Below are 20,881 nucleotides of genomic sequence, written 5' to 3'. Positions count from 1 at the left end.
GAGCTGAATATGGTGGCTGTGTCTGTAAGACTGGTGCAGAATCTGGACCACACATTTTAAGGCTGGTTTGGGCTGTATAAGGAGACCCTGTAACCAAACAAAAATATGACTTTGATAGCATTTAGTTTCAGAAGTGAATGACTGGATTGAACATTTCTTGAGGGCTAACTAATCATGATGTCCACTGTGGGAAGATATGCTGTTTGCAATATTTTTTAAAAATTTTAGGTGGAGGTCGAAGAGCAAGTTTCTTAGTTGCTAAGGGTGGATCACAAATATTGTTACAACTGCTTATGAATGCTAGCAAAGAATCTCCCCCACATGAGGAACTAATGGTGCAGACTCATTCCATTCTTGCAAAGATTGGACCAAAAGGTAAGAGTTCCATTTTTATGATTATTGAATATAGAACCATCTAACTATCTTTGTAACTTTTAATTTTGTCTTGTTTTTTTGAGACAGAGTTTCTCTGTGTAGCTTTGGCTGTCCTGGAACCCACTCTGTGGACCAGGCTGTCCTCGAACTCACAGAGATCCACCTGCCTCTGCCTCCCAAGTGCTGGGATTAAAGGAATATGCAACCACTGCCCAGGGATTCTTTGTCTTAAACTGCTTAAATTTTGAAATGCAAAGCACTACTTTTCTTGGGTTTCACAGTGGAATATTTTTACAGTTAACCAGCAAGAACTGGGGATCCAAGATTCATAAAGAGTTGTTTTGAATGTGGTATAGAAGGGGAAGAATGCCATTATCACAGTGTCTTAGTGCTTGTGTGTACCCATATGCATATATATGTGTGTGCATATCTGCATATGTGTATATGTGTACATACATACACACGTAGAAAGTGAACATGATGTGTGTTCTGGTGAAGTTAGAAGGAGGGTTGTGGGTGCAGTGTATGGAAGTGTTGGTAAGTGAGCGTGTTGCTGTGACAGCATTTTCACTGATAGTCACATTTGTACTGTGTGCAGTTAAGTGCTCTGGAAACTTCCTATTTACAAAGACCAAAGCAGATGTGAAAAGCTGTGAGGGTCCAGGCTGCAGAGAGACATGTGAAATGCGAAAAGCACAGTGAATAAGGAGAGGGCAGGCCCAGGACCAGGAGACGCTGCTTACTTAGGGGAACAGAAAACTCCTTGAGTGTAGAGCTGTCTATACATTGTCTTCACTTTGAGGAGTCTTGATGTGAACATGCAATGCATACATGTAGGCATGTATGTCTTCATGTAGCAGGTGTTTAGCTCGTACTTTTAACAGATCGTGTTTATAAGAATGCAGCTGTGTGGTGACCCTGAGACTAAACATATCTATCTTATTCTCTAACTTCCGTATTTGAGATCCATGAATTCCTTTTCTGATATTTTTGTAGAAAATGAGAAGCAAAGTTTTATTTATTGGTAAATGTGATAGTATATTCTTCCTCTCTAATTACAACCAAGTTATCTTTACTTTTCATGAAATTAAGATGTCGATGTATCTGTTTCTTCCACTTTAGTTCTAGGTCATCTTTTTATTCTGCATCTTAAATTGGGCTTTTCCCATTAGTATTTGTACAACTTTTCTGTTCTTATGTCATTCATTCAGGTTGTACAGTAATTTCTTGAGTGATTTTCTGTTGTGTTTTTTTTCTTATGAAATAAAAGTTACTTTCCCTTAGGAATATCTCTTTCTGCATGAAAATTTGTGTTGTTAATGGCTTACTTCTGCTGGTCCTGTTTCTTAATATTCTTCAGATCTTGTTACTTAATATTTTTTTTTATTGTTGTAATCTCTTTGTGAGAATAAAAATCCAGAACTTCTATTCTCTGTAGACAAAGTAATGCTAATAGGTAGAAATGTCCATTACCCTGAATTACACATATTAAATATATGTGTACTAAGATATCACCCTGTATTCTATAAATATATATAAATATTATTTTACTCAGAAATTAAAAATAAAGTATTTAAGGAGATGGAAATGTGAACTGCCTTGACTTGGTTGTCATGTGCCATATCATGTACTGAGTTATCACAAGAGCTCTTCTGTTTCCTCATAAATTCTTAAAAGATTTAGTTTATCATTGTAGCGTGCATGTGCATGTGCACGTGTGCATGTGTGCGTGTGCGCGTGCGTGCGTGCGTGCGTGCGTGCGTGTGTGCGTGCGTGCGTGCGTGTGTGCGTGTGTGTGTGTGTGTGTGTGTGTGTGTGTGTGTGTACATGAATGCAGATGCCTGCGGAGGCCAGAGTTTTCAGCTCTCCCAGGAACTGGACTGACATGTAGTTGTAAGGTGCTTGCTGTGGGTCCTGGGAGCTGAACTTGGGTCCCCTGGAAGAGTAGTAAGCACTTCTAACTGTTAAACCATTCTAACTCCCCTCTTAGAAATCTGTTTGATATATTTGCCGCATTATTTTCTATTTTAAGACATTACTTTTTTATTAATTTGTATATTATTTTATAGGTATGAAAATAATATGTTCACATTAAATAATACTGGTACTGGATATTTAGATTATTTACTCCTCTTCCTACCTGTATTTGTGGGAGGTGTGTGGAGTTGGACTCACTGGAGTCCATCAGTTACCTTCTCCTCGCATGGGACCATATATGCTGGGCTGCTCCAGCCCTCCCCTGTCCTGTTCTCCTGCCTTGTTGTTGTGGGATGTGTTTCAGAAGGCAAAGGGTATTAGAAATTATACATAAGTGATTATCACTTTGATTATTTCATGCCAACTTTGCTTCTGATATGAATGTATAGTACAGATTTAATATGTCACTGCTGTTTTGCCTGGCAATTCTAGGCAAGCCCTCTACCATTGAGTTATATTCTTTATCTTCATTGCTTTTCAACTTATTTTTGTTCAAAAGTTTTATGTGAATAAATTTTTTTTAAACAGATAAAAAATTTGGAGTGAAAGCTAGAGTTAATGGGGCACTGAATGTAACTCTAAATTTGGTCAAGCAGCACTTTCAGAACTATCGCCTGGTTCTACCTTGTCTTCAGCTCTTGCGAGTGTATTCTACCAACTGTGAGTACTTAAGGGTGGCTGTGATTTACTCAGGGTTGTGAAATTACACAAAATGAAGTTCAAAAACCATCTAAAGCCAATAAATCTCTAAAATTTGTGGAAAATAAGCTTTAATATGACTCATAAGTCAACAAAAGCGGTTTGCAGTAAGAAGGGAAGGTGACAAAATCTTGAGAATTGTCACCAGTTCCTTTCATTTGAAAAGGACTGGGGTGAGAGGAGAGCCTGTGGGAAAGGCTGCAGTCGAAGAGTATGGGATATTGGCAGCTGGGAAATGCTTCTGTCTGGCCATAGCTGTAACTGTCAACTTGAGAAATGGAGACTATCCTGGGAAAGAGGGTCTCAATAAGGGATAGTCTAGATCAGCTTGCCTATGGGCATTTCTATGGGTGACTACCCTGGTTGAGTTCATTAAGGTGGGAAGACCCTCCCCTTGTGAGTGGGTCTGTTCTCTAGGCAGAGGATTCTAGACTGTGTGAGAGTGGAGAAAGGGAGATGAGAGTAAGCATGCATGCGTGTGTCCATTGCTCTCTGTTCCTGATTATGGTTTATATGACCAGTTACTGCAGGCTTTTGCTGCCTTGACTCCCCGCTGTGATGGACAGGTTTTAAATAAACCTGTGCTGAAATGGTTTTAAATAAAACCTTTTCCCCATAAGTTGCTTTTGGCAGGGTATTTTGTCCACAGCAACAGAAAACAGACATAAGATACTCGAGGTGTTCACAGACGAAAGGGAGAAGAAAGGCACATAGTCTTACCAGCGGCATTGACTTATTCCTCGATGGTGAGGCAGCAGAGCACACAAAGAACAGTGCCGGGCCTCTGAGGAAGTTAGAGAGATGACTTCCAATCACCTCCCCCACATACTCTCCCTTTGCTATATTAGGTCTCCAAACCTACGAGGTAAACATTTCCTGTATTTTCTGACTGTGAAATCTCAGTTGAGCATGAACCATAGGAATATGGCTCAGTTAGTAACAGGCTTGTTGTACAGGCATAAGGACCGGAGCTCTGACCCCAGTGTCCTTCGCCTGTAACACTAGCATAGGGGAGGAGGTGAGAGGGGGCTCTCTGGAGCTTGCTGCCAGCCTGTTTGAATGAATCACTGAACTCTAGACACAGTGAGAGACCCATCTAAAAAATGTAGAACAATAGAAAAAGACTTGACATAGACTTCTGGCCTCCATATGCATACTCATGTCTACACATACACACACAAATTAGAAATGAATTATACACCATTTGTATATGAAAAAATATTGGTGCAGCACAAAGTATGTGTGTGCACACATTGTGCATGCTGACAATTGAGGGTATGCTCAGAAACAAATGAACACTTATATGACTAAGAAGAACATAAACAAAGAATTTGATAGTTAATCAACAAAGTTAAGGATAGACATCAATAGTAAAATTGAGGGATGAGTTTGGAAAGGGTCAAGAGGAAAACTTGATTTAGATCCCAGCAGTTTGGAGGCAGAGGCAGGTGAATCTCTTGAGTTCAAGGCCATCTTAGTCTATAGAGCGAGTTCCAGGACAGCCAGGGCTACACAGAGAAACCAAACCCTGTGTTGAAAAGCCAAAAACAAACAAAAAGCAAAAAACACATTAACTAGGAAAGAGGAGAATTGATTGAAAAATTAAAACCTGATCTGAATTAAAAATGAAATAATTTTAAATACAGCAGCCAACCAAGAGAAGAAGATGGTAAAAATAAGACAGGAAGCTGACCCAGGTGTAAAGCGGAGACTGGAGTTCCCATGGGACAGAGGAACTGCGGTTTAGTCAGTCCACTAGGAGGCTGACAAATGGCTTATGTGTAACTTTGTATGTGTGTGTGTTTGTTTTTGAGACAGGGTCTCCCTATGTAGTCCTGACTATCCTAGAACTCACTGTGTAGACCAGTCTGACTTCAAACTTAGAGAGGTCCACCTGCCTCTGTTTCCTGAGTGCTGGGATTAAAGGCAGCCAACTACCACACCTAATTAATGTGTCATTTCTTTAAAGTAACATTTGTTCAGAATTTAAAATACTGGCACAGTTTTCTCACTGCCCATTCTCTGTAGCATAACAAAACTGTCATTGTATACTCAGAAGCTGCTTTAGTAAAGACCCTGGGTCTATCTCACTAGGTGGGACTCTGCAGAGTGCTCTGAGCGCTGCCCTGGCTGTTTGAAATGCACATCTGACTTGTTTCTGCTTGGGCAGTTCCTGAAGCTGAGGTCTCAACAAGAAGGCCCTTGTGTGTCTTTTCTCCCCTTCCCATTTGCAGGCCCTGTGTCACATGTAACTGTTCACACCTGTGATTGTCGTTCTGACGTTGTCCATGCTGTACCTATCTGCTGAGCCATTACAGAAATGTCCACCTTCTTAACACCACCTCGCTCCTTTTAGCGCTAACTCCTGTTCACATTGAGTGGGATCAGGCATCATTTTCCCCAGAAGTCCCTCTCTGTCTCACTCTGAAGTGGGCATTCCCAGTGGAATAAACAGCCTACAACTCTTCCTGCATCTGGACAATGATGTCATCATGATTTATAGTCTCTGCCATTCCTGCTATGCTCAGTTTTCTTAGAGCAGAGCCAATGCTTGTCTCTTATTCCCCACACTCACTTCCTGGTGTCATCTCATGATGACTCTTTTCAGAATGCTAGCTGCTTCCAGCTTCCCATAAACATAAAGCAAAATACCAACCAATCCCCTCAAACCCTACAGCAGACCTTCACAGTGTACTGGACAGCTTGCATTCATATTGACTAAATACTTAGGAATGTTTTTGCATTTATCACTAAGGCTCAAATCACTTTGTATCTTTTTCTTATTTCTCAGCTGTGAACTCAGTATCTTTAGGTAAAAATGGAGTTGTGGAGCTGATGTTTAAAATCATTGGACCATTCAGTAAGAAGAATTCGAGTCTTATGAAGTGAGTAAATGTTTTGATGTGAGTAGAAGTATGTCCTTAATCATTCTGAGTGTTGTTGCCTTGATACATATATAAGCAGTTGAAGGCAGTTGTATTTGGAATCTCTAGTTCTTAAGTAGTTGTTCTTTTTTATAATGGCGAAGATGTTCTTAATTAAAGGCTTAATCTTTAAATTAGAAACTTTCAATTTGCTAAGGATACGTTTTTTAGACATGTCAGTTTTGATGTGCTCCTACATACTGTGAGAAGAAATAGGCCATTTACAGAGTATCATTCACTGAGACCTTTGTTGAGTGCCTACTGTAGTCCTCATCTGACTTGCTAACCCTTTAAAGACTGTTTATCCTCCTTCAAAAGGTTACCTGACATGTCTTAAATTATACATTTCTATTTTGCCCAAATTGTGTTATTCTTTTTATCTTCTCCTCTTGGGTTATGTATGGGTGTATGAGTATATGTTTTATTGTGTGTATGTGTTTCCATTAATTTATAGGTCCTCTAACATCAGAAATGAAGCACTCTGTGTTAGGGGTTATGCTTAGTGTAGTCGTATTGAGGGGTTTTTAAAATTCACACAGCAAGGCTCATACTGTGTCCCACCTCATGAGTTCCCATGTGTCATCATTGTCCTGTTATTTACGATACTGCCACAGTGCTGTTTGCATGTTCTAATGGAGACTGTTGAGTAAGTCATAGGGATTCCCTATGGTATGATTATTTCTCTAAGTAAATGAATAGACTATTTCAGCATATACCTCTGTTAAATAAGGGTGGGAAAATAGTGTTATTGCTACAGAGGTATCAACAGGATAATGCCCTGCTAGAAAATAATCTCCGTGTTGTTGGGTTGTTGTAGAGTCACAGTTTTACATGGATTTGTTTAGATGAGAAATAAGCAAGTTACGCACATTGTTTCCCAGAATCTTATGGGAGTTTGCAACTTCCCAGAGAAGTAGAGTAGTAGTTCCATGAACTCCCAAGCTCAGCAGTAGCCAGCATTATGCCATTGTTATTTCATCCTTCTCACTGTCCATATATTATATCTGCCATTGCATTTTGTCTATAGATTCTTTAGTTTGATTACTATCAGGTATAAACTTCTTATGTTGCCACAGTTTCATTTTTGTGCCCAGCAATATTAATAGTGGTTCTTAATTTCATTTCTTGTTTTCTGACTGCTGAAAAAATACCTTCTTAATACTTGACTTATTAGTATCACCATTCAAATAAATTTTATTTATTGGTTGTATCTCATAATAATAGGTATTATTAATATTTTTTTGTTGTTTGTTTGTTTTTTCAAGACAGGGTTTCTCTTTGTAGTCCTAGCTGTCCTGGAAGTCACTTGGTTGACCATGCTGGCCGTGAATACAGAGATCCTCCTATGTCTGCCTCCTAAGTACTTGTATTAAAGGCATGTGCCACCACCGCCTGGCCCTCATAATTCTTTAAAAACAACAAACAGCCCATTTTTCTGTTGTGTTTATTGAAGGGTCTGTGTGATGTTTAAAATATGTCACATTCTGGATTAGGTGACTGTATGTATAGATCTTGGCATACAGGTATGTCTTTTATGTGTACTTACAGCTACTTACAGCTTGCCTACATTTATTTTTTTATTTTTTAATATTTTTTAAGATTTATTTATTATGCATACAGAAGAGGGTGCCAGATCTCATTACAGATGGTTGTGAGCCACCATGTGGGTGCTGGGAATTGAACTCAGGACCTCTGGAGGAGCAGTCGATGCTCTTAACCTCTGAGCCATATCTCCAGCCCTACATTTATTTTTTAAGATTAAACGTTTAAGAGGTGATGGTGGCGGTGGGTACTTGTGCATCATTTATGGTCACTGTGCTGAAGTATCTGTTCATCAGAATATTCCTTCCATTGCTGTTTCATGATGCAGTATTCATTCTTCCCACTGCCTGGATCTATTATTTGATTAGGGATTGTAAAGTAAGAACTGCTAGTGCAAGTGAGAGCTCACTGCTTCTTGTTCTTCCAGAAGACTTGAGTTGGTTCCCAGCACCCATGTCAGGTGGTTCACAACCACTTATAATGCCATCTTCAGAGACTCTGACCCCTCTTCTGGCTGCTGTGTGTATCTGCACTGCACACATATAGTATATAGTCACATAGATACGCATACTTATATATAAAACAATTAAAATTTAGTGACCATTGGGGTTGGAGAGGTAGCTCAGCTTGAGGTTAAGAGTGTGGCTTGCACCAGGCGGTGGTGGCGCACGCCTTTAATCCCAGCACTCGGGAGGCAGAGCCAGGCGGATCTCTGTGAGTTCGAGGCCAGCCTGGACTACCAAGTGAGTCCCAGGAAAGGCGCAAAGCTACACAGAGAAACCCTGTCTCAAAAAACCAAAAAAAAAAAAAAAAAAAAAAAAGAGTGTGGCTTGCTCCTTTTTTTTTTTTTTTTAAGATTTATTTATTTATTTTTTATGTATACAGTGTTCTGTTTGCATGCATGAAGAAGGCACCAGATCTCATTACAGATGGTTGAGAGCCACCACTTGGTTGCTGGGAATGAACTCAGGACCTCTGGAAGAGCAGTCAGTGCTCTTAACCACTGAGCCATCTCTCCAGCCCATGTGACTTTCTCCTGAAGAGGTCCTGAGATTGGTTCCCAGCACCCATGTTGGCCAGCTCAGCACCTTCTGTAACTCTAGCTCCAGAGACTCCAACGCCATCTTTTAGCCTCTATAGGCACTGTATTAAACTGCCCATACTACTCTATGCACATAATTAAAAATAATAAAAAGAAATATTTAAGAACACGTCTTCTTAAAGTTTTAGCTACAAAAAGTTTATAAAGATGAACATATCAACATGAAGTATTTGAAATTTATTCTTCTAATATTTTATTATATTATTTTTAATTATGCATATATATATGCATGCATGCAGGTACTGTTGGAGGCCAGAGGCAATCCACATGGAGCTGGAGTTACAGGTAGTTGTAAGTCACCTGATATGGTTGCTGGAAACCAAACTCTGGTCCTCTCTAATACCAGTATCTACTCTTTAACTGTTGATCCATCTCTCCAACCTTCAGATTCTATTTTTTAACAAAGAGGGTCCAGAGTATTTGGACCTTTTCTTTTTGTTGTTTTCTTAATAAAGGTCAAAATAACGGAAAGTGGTGGTGGGCACCTGTTCTAGCATGTGGGAGACTCATGACAGGAAGATTGCTAGGTGGAGGCTAGCCTGGGACATTGGGAGAGCCTCTCTCTAAGGAAATAAATAAATAAATAAATAAATAAATAAATAAATAAATAAATAAATAAATAAATAAATAAGCAAGCCAAAATATTTGGGGAGATTACTTGTATGTATAATTGTTAGTTTTAGTATTTGGTAGGGTGGCCCTGCATTATGTAAACATCATGTACAGTCCTAACATAACTGGTAAAATGTAACAAAACAAAATGTATCACAACTGGGGAAACCCACTTAACATAGTAAGTGTAGTGCAGTGGGCTGCGGGGGCAGATGACCTGGAGGGGAGTTTTGCCCACCCATTCACTGGCTCCACAGTCTAGAGTTAGTTACTTCACCTGCCATTCTTGTCTTTTCTGGGTATAGAGATAGTTAGTATTGGTATCTTCATTATAAATTACAAAGATTTAATGAGATGAGTCCTAGGAGCACAAATGTGTCTATGAATATAATATTTTGTTTAGTTTAGCAATGTGGGAACCTGGGTGTGGATGAGTTCTAGATGATACTAAAGTGTATGATGTATACACACAGCACTCTTTTTTTAATGGTTCTGGGGATTGAACCCATGACTTTGTATATACTAGGCAAGTGTTGTACTTGTGAGCTGTATTCCAAGACCTGTTTTTAATTTATATGTCATTTCCCCTTTAATATGTGAAGTTCATCATTTATCTTTGGTATACTTCAGTGTAAGGACTATGACCTTCCTATGTAATAGCTACATGTTTCTGTTGTGTCCATGTTACCCCATTTAATATAAAATGTTCATAGGAGAAATAGAACACTTCAAAATTATATTTGAGTTGATGTGTAGGCCAGTGGTGCTAGAGGGACTGCCCAGCCAGTCCTGGGTTCAGAGTACAGCACACAAGTCAACCAATGAAAAGTGTTGTTACAGTGGAACACATGGAATATTTCCAGATGTTTTCATTGTAGAACAATAGCCCTAAAACTTCTGAGAAAGGAATGTAGTTATCTAAATTATCCTGTTATTCCTTTTTCCCTGTGTTATTTAAATTAGTGTGTACGTGTATGTGTCTGTGTGTGTGTGTCTGTGTATCTGTGTATACATGTGTTGCTGCCATGGCATGCTGTGGTGTTCAGAAGACAACTCTGGGGAGCTGGTCCTTGCCTCCCGCCTTGTTGAGGCATGGCCTTTCTTGTTGATCTTGCTGCTGCACTGTCCTTTTGGCTAGCTTGCCAGCAAGCCTCTGGCCAGTTCTCCAGTCTTCACCTCCCTTTGTGCTGTAGGAGAGCTGAGGTTACGGTGCACACCACCGGTAGAGTTTTTGTGTGTGTTCCAGGAGTCAAGCTTGAGAGTTAGGCTTATACTGCCTGTGCTTTGATGTACCGAGGCCTCTCCCTAGCCCTCTGCTTGCCTTTTTATTTTCTTTAAATTTTTTCCACTTTTTATTTGTGTGTGTGTGTGTGTGTGGTTAGTGAACAACTTACAGGAATAGGCCTCTGTTTCCACAGTGTGGGTTCTGGAATTTTAACTCAGGTAACTGGGCTTATCATCGTGGGCTATGGGCTGTGCCTCTGCTTTTTTTTTTTTATTTTACATACTGAGTGTAGTTTCCCGTCCCTCCTTTCCTCCTGTTCCCTTCCCCCTACTCCTATCTATACTCCCACCCCGCCATCTATCTATGTTCAGAAAGGGGCAGGCCTTCCATGGAAGTCAACAATGCATGGCACATCAAGTTGAGGCAGGATCAAGCTGCTCCCCCTGCATCAAAGCTGGGCAAGGCAACCCAGCATGAGAAATAGGTTCCAAAGAGCCAGCTCATGGGCCAGAGACAGATCATGATCCCACTGATAGGAGCCCCACAAACAGACCAAGCTACACAACTGTCATACACATTCAGAGGGCCTAGGTTGGTCCCATGCAGGATCCTTAGCTGTTGCTCCAGTGTTCGTGAGCTCCCATGAGCTCAGGTCAGCTGTCTCTGTGCCACCACCCCCTCAACCCTGTCATGACCTTGACCCTCAGTGCTTGGCTGTGGATCTCTGCATCTGCTTCCATCAGTTACTGGATAAAGACTCTCTGAAGACAATTAGGGTAGTCACCAATCTGATTAGAGGAGAAGGCCAGTTCAAGCACCCTCTCCACTATTGCCAGGAGTCTTAGCTGGGTCATCCTTGTAGAATTTCCCTGGCAACAGTGTTTTTCCCTAACCCCCTTGTCATTCCCCCCAATCAAGATACCACTTTCATTACTCTCTCCCTCTGTCCTGCCCCTAACCCGCTCAACCAAATCTCTAACCAAACAAGTGAAAGATCTGTATGACAGGAACTTGAAGTCTTCGAAGAACAAAATTGGAGAAGATATCAGAAAATGGAAAGATCTCCCTCCCATGCTCATGGATTGGTAGGATTAACATAATAAAAATGGCAATCTTACCAAAAGCAATCTACAGATTCAATACGATCCCCATTAAAATTCCAACACAATTCTTCACAGACCTCAAAAGAACAATACTCAACTAAATATGGAAAAACAAAAAACCCAGCATAGTTAAAACAATCCTGTATAATAAAGGAACTCTTGTAGGTATCACCATCCTCGACTTCAAGCTCTATTATAGAGCTATATTAATAAAAATAGCTTGGTATTGGTATAAAAACAGACAGGTAGATCAGTGGAATCAAATAGAAGACCCTGATGTAAATCCACACACCTATGAACACTTAATTTTTGACAAAGTAACCAAAATTATACAATGGAAAAAAGTATCTTCAACAAATGGTTCTGGCATAACTAGATGCGGGCATGTAGAAGAATGCAAATAGATCTCTATCTCTCACCTAGCACAAAACTCAAGTCCAAGTGGATCAAAGACCTCAACATAAATCCAGTTACACTGAACCTGATAGAAGAGAAAATGGGAAGTAACATTGAACGAATTAGCACAGGAGACAACTTCTTGAATATAATACCAGTAGCACAGAGGACACTGAGGACAACAATTAACAAATGGGACCTCCTGAAACTGAAAAGCTTCTGTAAGGCATTGGACCCAGTCAATAAGCAAACATCAACCTACAGAATGGGAAAACATCTTCACCAACCCTACATCTGACAGAGGGCTGATCTCCAGATATATAAAGAACTCAAGAAACTAGACATCAAAGTACCAAATAATCCAATTTAAAAATGGGTTACAGAGCTAAACAGAGAATTCTCAACAGAGGAATCTCAAATGGCTGAGATACACTTAGAGAACTGTTTAACATCCTTAGCCATTAGGGAAATGCAAATCAAAACGACTGAGATACCATCTTACACCTGTCAGAATGTCTAAGATTAAAAACACTGATGACAGCTTATGTTAGAGAGGATGTGGAGCAAGGAGAACACTCCTCCACTGCTGGTGGGAGTGTAAAAGTGTATAGCCACTTTGGAAATCAGTATCACAGTTTCTCAGAAAATTGGGAATCAATCTATCTCAAGACCCAGCTATACCAGTGTTGGGCATATACCCAAAGTATGCTTACTCATAATACCACAAGGACACTTGCTCAACTATATTCATAGCTGTGTTATTTGTAATAGCCAGAACCTGGAAACAACCTAGATGCCTCTCAACTGAAGAACAGATGAAGAAAATGTGGTATATTTACATAATAGAGTATTACTCAGTGGTAAAAAACAATGACATCATGAAATTTTCAGACAAATGCATGGAACTAGAAAAAATCATCCCGAGTGAGGTAATCCACACCCAGAAAGACAAACATGGTATGTACTCACTCATAAGTGGATATGAATTGTAAAGGATAACCGTGCTACAATCTGCAGCCCCAGAGAAGCTAAATAACAAGGAGGCCCAAAGAAGGATACATGGATTTTCCTGGGAAGGGGAAATAAGAGATCTCCTGGGTAAACTGGGGATGGGGAGTAGGGGGGATGGAAACAGGAGGGATCTGCTTGTATTTTTAAAAGTACTTCTTTAAAAGATTATATTTATTTTAAACCATTCAATAGCCAGACATTAATGTCCTTATTGTCATTTTTTTTTTTTAAAGAAATCTGACCTTTTCTACACTAGTTAACAACAACATCTGGAACTTTCTATTGTTCTTCCTTCTTAAGTAATGCCCTATTTAAAAGGAAAAGGGGCCGGGCAGTGGTGGGGCACACCTTTAATCCCAGCACTTGGGAGGCAGAGCCAAGCGGATCTCTCGAGGCCAGCTTAGGCTACCAAGCGAGTTCCAGGAAAGGCGCAAAGCTACACAGAGAAACCCTGTCTCGAAAAACCAAAACAACAACAACAACAAAAAACAAATAAAAGCGAAAGGGTCAGAGGAAACTAATGTCTGCAGCCTGAAGCTTCCCTTTAGGATTTTTTTCTTTTTCTGGTTTTAGGTTTAAACTGTTAGTCCAGAAGGCAGGCAATCCAGAAAGTTATAGCTGTATTCTCCAGTGTCCTTGTGGATTTGTCTTCCCTCTTACAAGGAGAGCAGTCGGGTTGATTTGGGCCCACATCATGTTGAAGGTCATTGTGCTAACTTCATCAATAGCTAAACAAACTGTTCTTTCCTCATTGCTTGTGGGCTACCCTTTGTGTTCTTGTTTTATTCTTCTGGGTGGAAAATATAAAATTGAAAAACTCTAGGAGAGAGTATAAATATTTTGAAAGTGAGAAACTTTAATCAGTTAACCCAATATGAATCATTCATTTAAAATATTTTTGTAACTCTCATAAATTTATATTATCATGTAAGTTTAGTAAGGATTCTTTTTAGAAATTGATACTGGCTATCAGTGTCATAGAGTTTCAGAGTTTTATGCTGAAGTTTATAGTAAGGTATAAGTTACATTGTTATATATTATAATAATATATAATAAGTTTTCAAGATGATTGGAGTTGATAATTTCTTTATTTTTTTAAAAAACATATTTAAGCTGGGCAGTGGTGGTGCACGCCTTTAATCCCAGCACTCAAGAGGCAGAGCCAGGAGGATCTCTGTGAGTTCGAGGCCAGCCTGGTCTACAGAGTGATATCCAGGACAGGCACCAAAACTACTCAGAGAAACCCTGTCTTGAAACCCCATCCCCCAAAAAATGCAAGAAATGAACAGTGGTATCTACTGTTTGATGTAAAGAATGCCTCTCATTCAGTGGGTCTTGCAACTTTTATTGTTAAATGCTCAAAGATATATAATTTTTTGTCTCACTTTTCCCCCCCTGCTACCAGGGATTGAACCCAGGGCCTTGTATATGAAGGCCAGGTGCCCTACCATGGATCTGTACCCTCCAGCAGTATTACCACTGTGTAGAGGGATTTATAACATAATAGGAGTTAGACAAAGTGCCACAGAGGGAAGAGTTACTAGTTCTCTTTGATTTTACCCTGTGGTATGACACACCTGTCTGACAGCATACTGTCTGTCCTCAGGAAGTGTACAGCTTGAGAACAGTTGGTCCATGCAGGTGTGCTTCCTCCTTTTAGGCTTGGTAGACAGAGTTTTGAGTGTCACAGATTGCTTTGGTTACTTTTAAGGTTATAAGAAGATAACCTAAACATGTGAGAACAAACATGTTTTAGTTCATGTTACTGTAGTTATACTCTTTATAATGTGATAGCTCCACAGAGTGGGAATTTCCAGCATTCCAGAAGGCTGCCAGACTTGCAGACCATTGTGTTTTTAAGCTCTGGGGTCTTCTTACAGAATCTCCTTGTATTTCTCCATTCTAGAAAGAGGACTGCAGTGGGTCCCCTGTTTTTGAGGGTAAGATGGTGCTGGTTGGTGAACCTCTGCATAGTCTCCTATAAGAATCACTGACATTTAGCCCCAACACATCAGACAGGAACCCTTTCTATCAGGCAGGCTCTATGAGCTTCAGTAATGCATGACTTGCTTTTAGGCATTGCCTGTTCAGCAGCAAACAGTCTTCTTTAGTTCCAAGATGTGTCTCTGTTCTGTCTTCCAGATAGACTTGCCTTAGACTTGTCCACCACAGCAAGACTGCAGATGAGTGACATGCAGATCCCACTGAATGGTCCCAGCAACCTTGGTGTCCCAAAGGAGAGCCTAGCCTTGTGATTTAACTGTAGGTGCCCAGCAGCAGCACCAGCACCTCCCCATGCTAAGTGCTCTGTACCTGAGTATGTGATATGCTCAGGGGTCTTTGCCCAAATAGAAAGTTCTTTCTAGTTGACTGCTTCTGCTGCCTAGCCACCCTGTATGTCCCTGCCTGCCCTTGGGAGCATTGCAGTGGCCACACAGCTCATTAGTAGCCCTTGTTGATTTCTTTAAAGGGGCACCTTTTTGATTTTGTAATTCCCTTTATCAACAAATGCTTATGTTATTCTCCTTATAGAATTTTTTTATGTGGTTTTAGGCATACTGTCGTTTAGTTTAGATTCTATAGCTTCCATATCTATGAACCATCCATTTGTGGTGTAGTTGTGAATGATTGTTTCCAGGTTTAACTGTGAGTCAGTATTCATCCATTGCAGACCTTCTGATCGCTTACACTCTGTGCATCTCTTCATCTGGTCACTACTTCTCCTTTACCACAACACATGGATCTGCCACTTCATCACCGGAGTTTTAATTTCTTACGTATTTTTTTTATAGGTGTGTACATTATATTACATAATGTAGATTATAAAATTATCTTTTGAAGTGGTGTATGTTTAATTTCTATCCATGAAGGAGTGTGTAGTAGGCATTCAACAAATGCTTAATGGTGAGTGAAATGCTTAATCTTGATACATACATATTTTTAGTGAAAATTTTAGTTGTTAACATCTTACAAGGAGATAATACATTATGTAGGCTTATAGTTTTGCAGTTGAAACTGAGGGACATTTTCTCCTTAGCAACTCACTTTTTATAAACTATTTGATTTACAGGCTCCGTGCAGTGGTAGGTAATGTGTCTTTTATGGCTGATTATTGGCAGCTGATATCACTGTGTAACTGAGTATGTTCAAGAAAATGTATGTACCTTCAACTTTTAGGGCTCTTTCTATGTCCTTTGAAGGGGTAATATTTAGGTTTGTTTCTAAGTTGTACAGTTTACAGTTATCCCTTATGTCTAAGGATTCTAGCACATGGCACTGAAAAACTGTTATGTAAGAAAGTTAGAGATGCCTGTAGACTCTGTAGGTCTGAATTAGACTGTTACAACTTGTTCTTATTTAATTCTTAGTAACCAGGGCCCCTGAATCTTCACTTTGCTGCTTGTGTACTCTCAAAAGGTCAAATGCAGATACTGTAATTGGTTTCATTTATCTAATTTCTGACATAAAGACTTAGTGTTAATCCTATTAAAATTTTACAAGTACTTTGAGTATTTTAATCTTATTATCTAATTTTGAGCGGAGGGGAGAGATGCACACAAGTGAAACAGCAAATAATCAGTGCTGTTGCAAGAGTAAATGCATTTTGGAATGGATAATAGACAAGATAATATTTGACAAGATTGCATGCATTTATTGTAGATTCATTTCACTAGTTTTGTTGTTGTTTGTGTTTTCTTGTTGTGTTGACAGGGTTGCTTTAGACACTCTTGCTGCATTGCTAAAATCAAGTAAGTTTTTAAATACTAGAAATAATAGTAATTAAAATACTCTAAATATATATCTATGTTCAAGAAGCTAGAAATTAGATTTAGTGTATAGAGTTAAACTAGTTTCTTGTAATCAAAGTTATAGATATCATATTAGATTCATTTCTCAGAAAAGTGATGCTTATATGACATTTACTTATATTCTTTTAATGGCAAGGCTTTATGCTTATGTCAGTAAGTTAGAAAAATGATAATGATGTGCTTGAATAAATTATCCAAATGGATGGAATAAACTCTAGCTCAATAAGCATGTCATTATAATGCATATCAGCTTCATATAACATAAATGACTTTTATTAGAAATTTTGTTTTTACTATAAGTTCAAGTTTATACCATTTAAAAAGTGATATGATATAAATTTATAGCGGTGATAAATCCATCTGCACAGAGCTCACTCTGTCTTCAGAGCTGAAGCACAGGAAGAGATGTGTCTTCTGATGCTGTTGGAGAGCAAGTGCTACATGTGTTAAGGGTTTTCTCACCAACAGGCTCAGCATGTCTTTGAACAGTTTCATAGTATTCTCCCATATGATCAGTTGCTTAATTAACATTTAATCTTGACATTTAGTCTTAACATTTCTGCTGATGGCTTTTACATGCCCCCTTTCCCCGTACATAACAGGCAGTCGGTCAGAAACTTGTCAGGGGTGGGCCACCTTGTGTACTAAGTTTCCATGGCTATATTTTTTAATAGTAACATGATTGATTAAAAGTGTGATCTTGCTGGCACAGTGGCAAGCACCTGTTATCCCAGTAGGTGGGAAGCAGAGGCAGGGGGATTGATGGCAGGTTCAAGGCTAACTTGATCTACATAGTGAGTTTCAGGTCAGTCATGGCTATATAGTAAGATCCTGTCTTAAAAAAAAAAGAGTAAAATTAAGTTTAAAAATACATTTTTTGTTGTTTATCAGAATTCTCATTTACACTTTCACCCTTGGGATGGAATGGAAGGGTCTTAGTGGGGTAACTACTTTTATCTGTGATGTGATAAACTGTAGATCAGGGTCATACGTGATGAAGCAAAGCATCTGATGAGTACTTTGTATTTAATATCTCTTCAAATTACACTACACAACATAGAACACATAATAATGGATAATAGTATTTAGTAGCAGGCTGCATAGTTTAAAATGGACCAGAGCATTTTGGAGCATCCTCTCTTATGTTAAAACTTGCTTATTGTGGGGCAACCACTTACATTAGAGGATAAATTTGTTCTCTGAAATAATGTGGTAAGGGAAGTGTGTATAGTATAGGAGTAACGAGTGTAACAAGAGTGTGAAGCCCAGGGCCCTTACTGGGTCGCACATCAGATGATGCAGCTTAATGGAAAACTTGAGGTTTTGTGCTTTGAGAGGGAAGGACAGACAGACTCCCAGCGAGTTTTGTACCATGAGTTTATAAATAAAACCCTTTTATTTATTTGTTTTAATTGTGCTCAGTGCAGATTGTAGATATCTCTCATCATTTTTTAAGGGCCAGTTCAGCACCTATGTTTGAATTATAATGAATTCTTTATTTGGCATTTCCTTTTAAAATATAAACATTTCCTCTAAGTATCATTTAGACTGTTATAGATTACAGCAGAAACAAAGTTGTAAATATTGCTGTGACCATAAAATTTTTAACTAAGTCTTATTCATAGCTACTAAAGGCTTGTGCATTTCAGGTGGTGTAAACAAAAGTGTGTATTCACTTAAAATACTTCTTTGTTGTTCTTGTTGGTTTTGAGACAGTGTCTGATCTATCCCAGGCTGGCCTGAATTTGTGATGTAGAAAAGGATAACTTTGAACTTCTGGTCTTCCTGCTCCCACTTCCTGAGTGCTGAGATTACAGGTGTACACCAGCTTGCCCAGTTTATGTGGTGCTTGGGGGCTGAATCCCAGGACTCTGTGCCTGCTGGCAAGCACTCTATCAACTGAGTTAGATCTTTAGTCTAAAATACAAGAATATTTTGTTGGTCAAAGCAAGCAATTGAATTGATCATACAAATAACAACAGCCTTGCAGAAAACTAGCTATTGTAGATATAGTAGAGGATCTTTTTTGTTTGGCTTTATTTTTCTTGTTGTAGTAGCCCAGGCAAGCAATCCTTCTGTTTCCACCCCCCAGGTGCTGATATCAGGCATGCACTACACATCCAGTTTACAACAGAGCTTTAACAATGCTCTCATAAGAAAAGCACCTCCTCTGATGAGCACCTCTCTATTGTCAGAGTTGTAATTCTGAAAGAGAATAACTCTGTATCTTAGTGTTATGATTTAGTCTACTTGAATACGTGTAGAAACTAATGATCCTTCTAGACAGTTAAAGTCAGTACCATCTTGGGGTCCATAACATAAGCCAAGTTTGCTTAGTGGGTAATTTTGAGGTTAAGATGAGATTAGAATTTGTTTGTAACTAAGCAACCACAGGTGGATTGGTTCCCACTCCTCTGCTCTTACGGTCCTCGTAGACTGTGTTGCTGCAGTGGCATTCCATGGCTGCTGCTTTAGTAGATGTGTTCTTTTGGGTAGTAATCTTAAATGTAAGGAAGTCAGTTCAAATTTATGGGTTTCTTATAGTTGTATTCCATTAAAATTTTGACCAATTTCTGAAAACGTATAGTTTTTTTATGTTAAGATTTTAGTAACCAGAAAGAACTATTTTCTAATCTCATACAGTTTCTTACATTTTATACAAAACAAGTTGTATTTTAAATTTTGTGTTTTAAGGAGTAGATATCTGCACAATAGTAGAATAACTAGAACAGTTAATTCCACTGGGAAAATAAATTTTATAAGTAATAAGAGCTATAATCCAGTGGGGTTAATTTTAATGGGAACACAGAGTTTGTCATGAGAATAAGCAAGAATGACAATTGCTTTAACAAGTCATGTTTGTAGCTAGTCAGTAAAGACTTTATGCTTCTGTCTTATGAAAAGGCCCACATATTATAAGTTTCAAAATAGATGGTGTTTTAAAGTTAGTATAACATTGAAAAACAATTACAGACCTTGTCCTAGTAAACACACTCCTTTTTCCGTTGTGGTCTTTGCCTTCATCTCGTGGGTGCTGGAATTACAGGTGTGCACTGCCAAGCCCAGCTAGGAAGGAGAGTTCAGTTGTTAAATCATGGTCAAATAATTAGGCAAGAATGTGTCTAGAAACTGTAATGATTTCTGGTACTTGCCATAATTATTTTGTTAGAAAATTATTAAATATGTGGTTCTTGTTTTTCAAAGGCTGAGAATTGATCACAATACTGGTACTCTACTTTTTGTTTGCTTCATTTTAAAACTTTCTTCTGTCATTTATAAAATAACCTTTCCCAATTTTCTCTTGTTAAAGAAACAAATGCCAGGAGAGCCGTAGACAGAGGATATGTTCAAGTACTTTTAACAATTTATGTAGATTGGCACCGCCATGATAATCGGCATAGAAACATGCTCATTCGGAAAGGAATTTTACAGAGCTTAAAAAGTGTCACAAACATCAAGTTGGGAAGAAAAGCATTCATTGATGCAAATGGGATGAAAATTCTGTATAACACCTCACAAGTAAGCTACTTGGCTTTCATGATTCTACTTATGTACTAATGATATTGTTTTGATTCTTAAGAAAAATGAGTTAATATGCCAGTACTCAGGAAAGTGTACATATATTTTAAAATTTTGTAAAACCAATAATCCCGTTTGATTTTCACATGTGACCTCAGAGATGCCTGGAGAGAGTGGCAAGTGCTTCTGTCTAGAGTATGAGTCTCACACTGTAGCTATATGAACCGTGTACACAGCGGGAGGGGTTCTGTATAGCTGTGTTGCATGGGTGACTAGATTGACTTAGTTTTGTATGCTCTCACAAGGTATCTAAGGATTCTCTAGCTGGTGGAGCAGTTCTGCTGTAAACACTGGGAATGTCTTCCTGCTGGATAGGGCTGTGGCTATGGCCATTTTTCAATATAGAGGGTATATAGAGAGATGGAAACTACAAGTAGCCTGCTAGCTCTGCTAGGCATCTTACCTGCACACATCCCTGACAGCATGCCAGTGACCCTGTAGAAGACTGTCATTAGGGGGGATAATGGTACTGTCCTTTGAAATGACCAGACACTTGTTCAAGTTGCATTCTCTTGGTTTTCCACACA

At 39.0% G+C, this 20,881-nt stretch overlaps 1 protein-coding gene and 1 long non-coding RNA gene across 37 annotated transcripts in view; one reads left to right on the top strand and one right to left on the bottom strand.

Moving 5' to 3' along the window:
* Positions 1-20,881, top strand: part of Agtpbp1 (ATP/GTP binding carboxypeptidase 1) — a 150,106-nt gene that overhangs the window by 31,005 nt on the left and 98,220 nt on the right. For 25 of the 28 annotated variants that reach the window (XR_001578707.3, XR_013051680.1, XR_013051685.1 and 22 more), the window contains 5 exons: positions 229-375; positions 2,881-3,012; positions 5,843-5,936; positions 16,678-16,715; positions 20,086-20,294. Coding sequence is in view for 18 of the 28 variants with exons in the window: in XM_042278581.2 (XP_042134515.1) it covers positions 229-375; positions 2,881-3,012; positions 5,843-5,936; positions 16,678-16,715; positions 20,086-20,294 (620 nt within the window). In the remaining 10 variants the exon portion in view is untranslated. The remainder of the gene's footprint in view (positions 1-228; positions 376-2,880; positions 3,013-5,842; positions 5,937-16,677; positions 16,716-20,085; positions 20,295-20,881) is intronic. The other 3 variants (XM_076573478.1, XM_076573480.1, XM_076573479.1) reach the window with 1 other exon arrangement.
* LOC143273506 (uncharacterized) overlaps positions 1-20,881 on the bottom strand; it is a 44,008-nt gene that overhangs the window by 18,914 nt on the left and 4,213 nt on the right. For 4 of the 9 annotated variants that reach the window (XR_013051691.1, XR_013051694.1, XR_013051692.1 and 1 more), the window contains exon 3: positions 19,751-19,841. This is a non-coding gene — a long non-coding RNA (uncharacterized LOC143273506). The other 5 variants (XR_013051697.1, XR_013051690.1, XR_013051695.1 and 2 more) reach the window with 5 other exon arrangements.

The sequence above is a fragment of the Peromyscus maniculatus genome, chromosome 5 (assembly GCF_049852395.1).
Source record: "Peromyscus maniculatus bairdii isolate BWxNUB_F1_BW_parent chromosome 5, HU_Pman_BW_mat_3.1, whole genome shotgun sequence".
In the NCBI taxonomy this organism is placed as follows: Eukaryota; Metazoa; Chordata; class Mammalia; order Rodentia; family Cricetidae; genus Peromyscus; species Peromyscus maniculatus.
The sequence above is the reverse complement of the archived record's forward strand: the minus strand, read 5'-3'. Positions and strand labels throughout refer to the sequence as shown.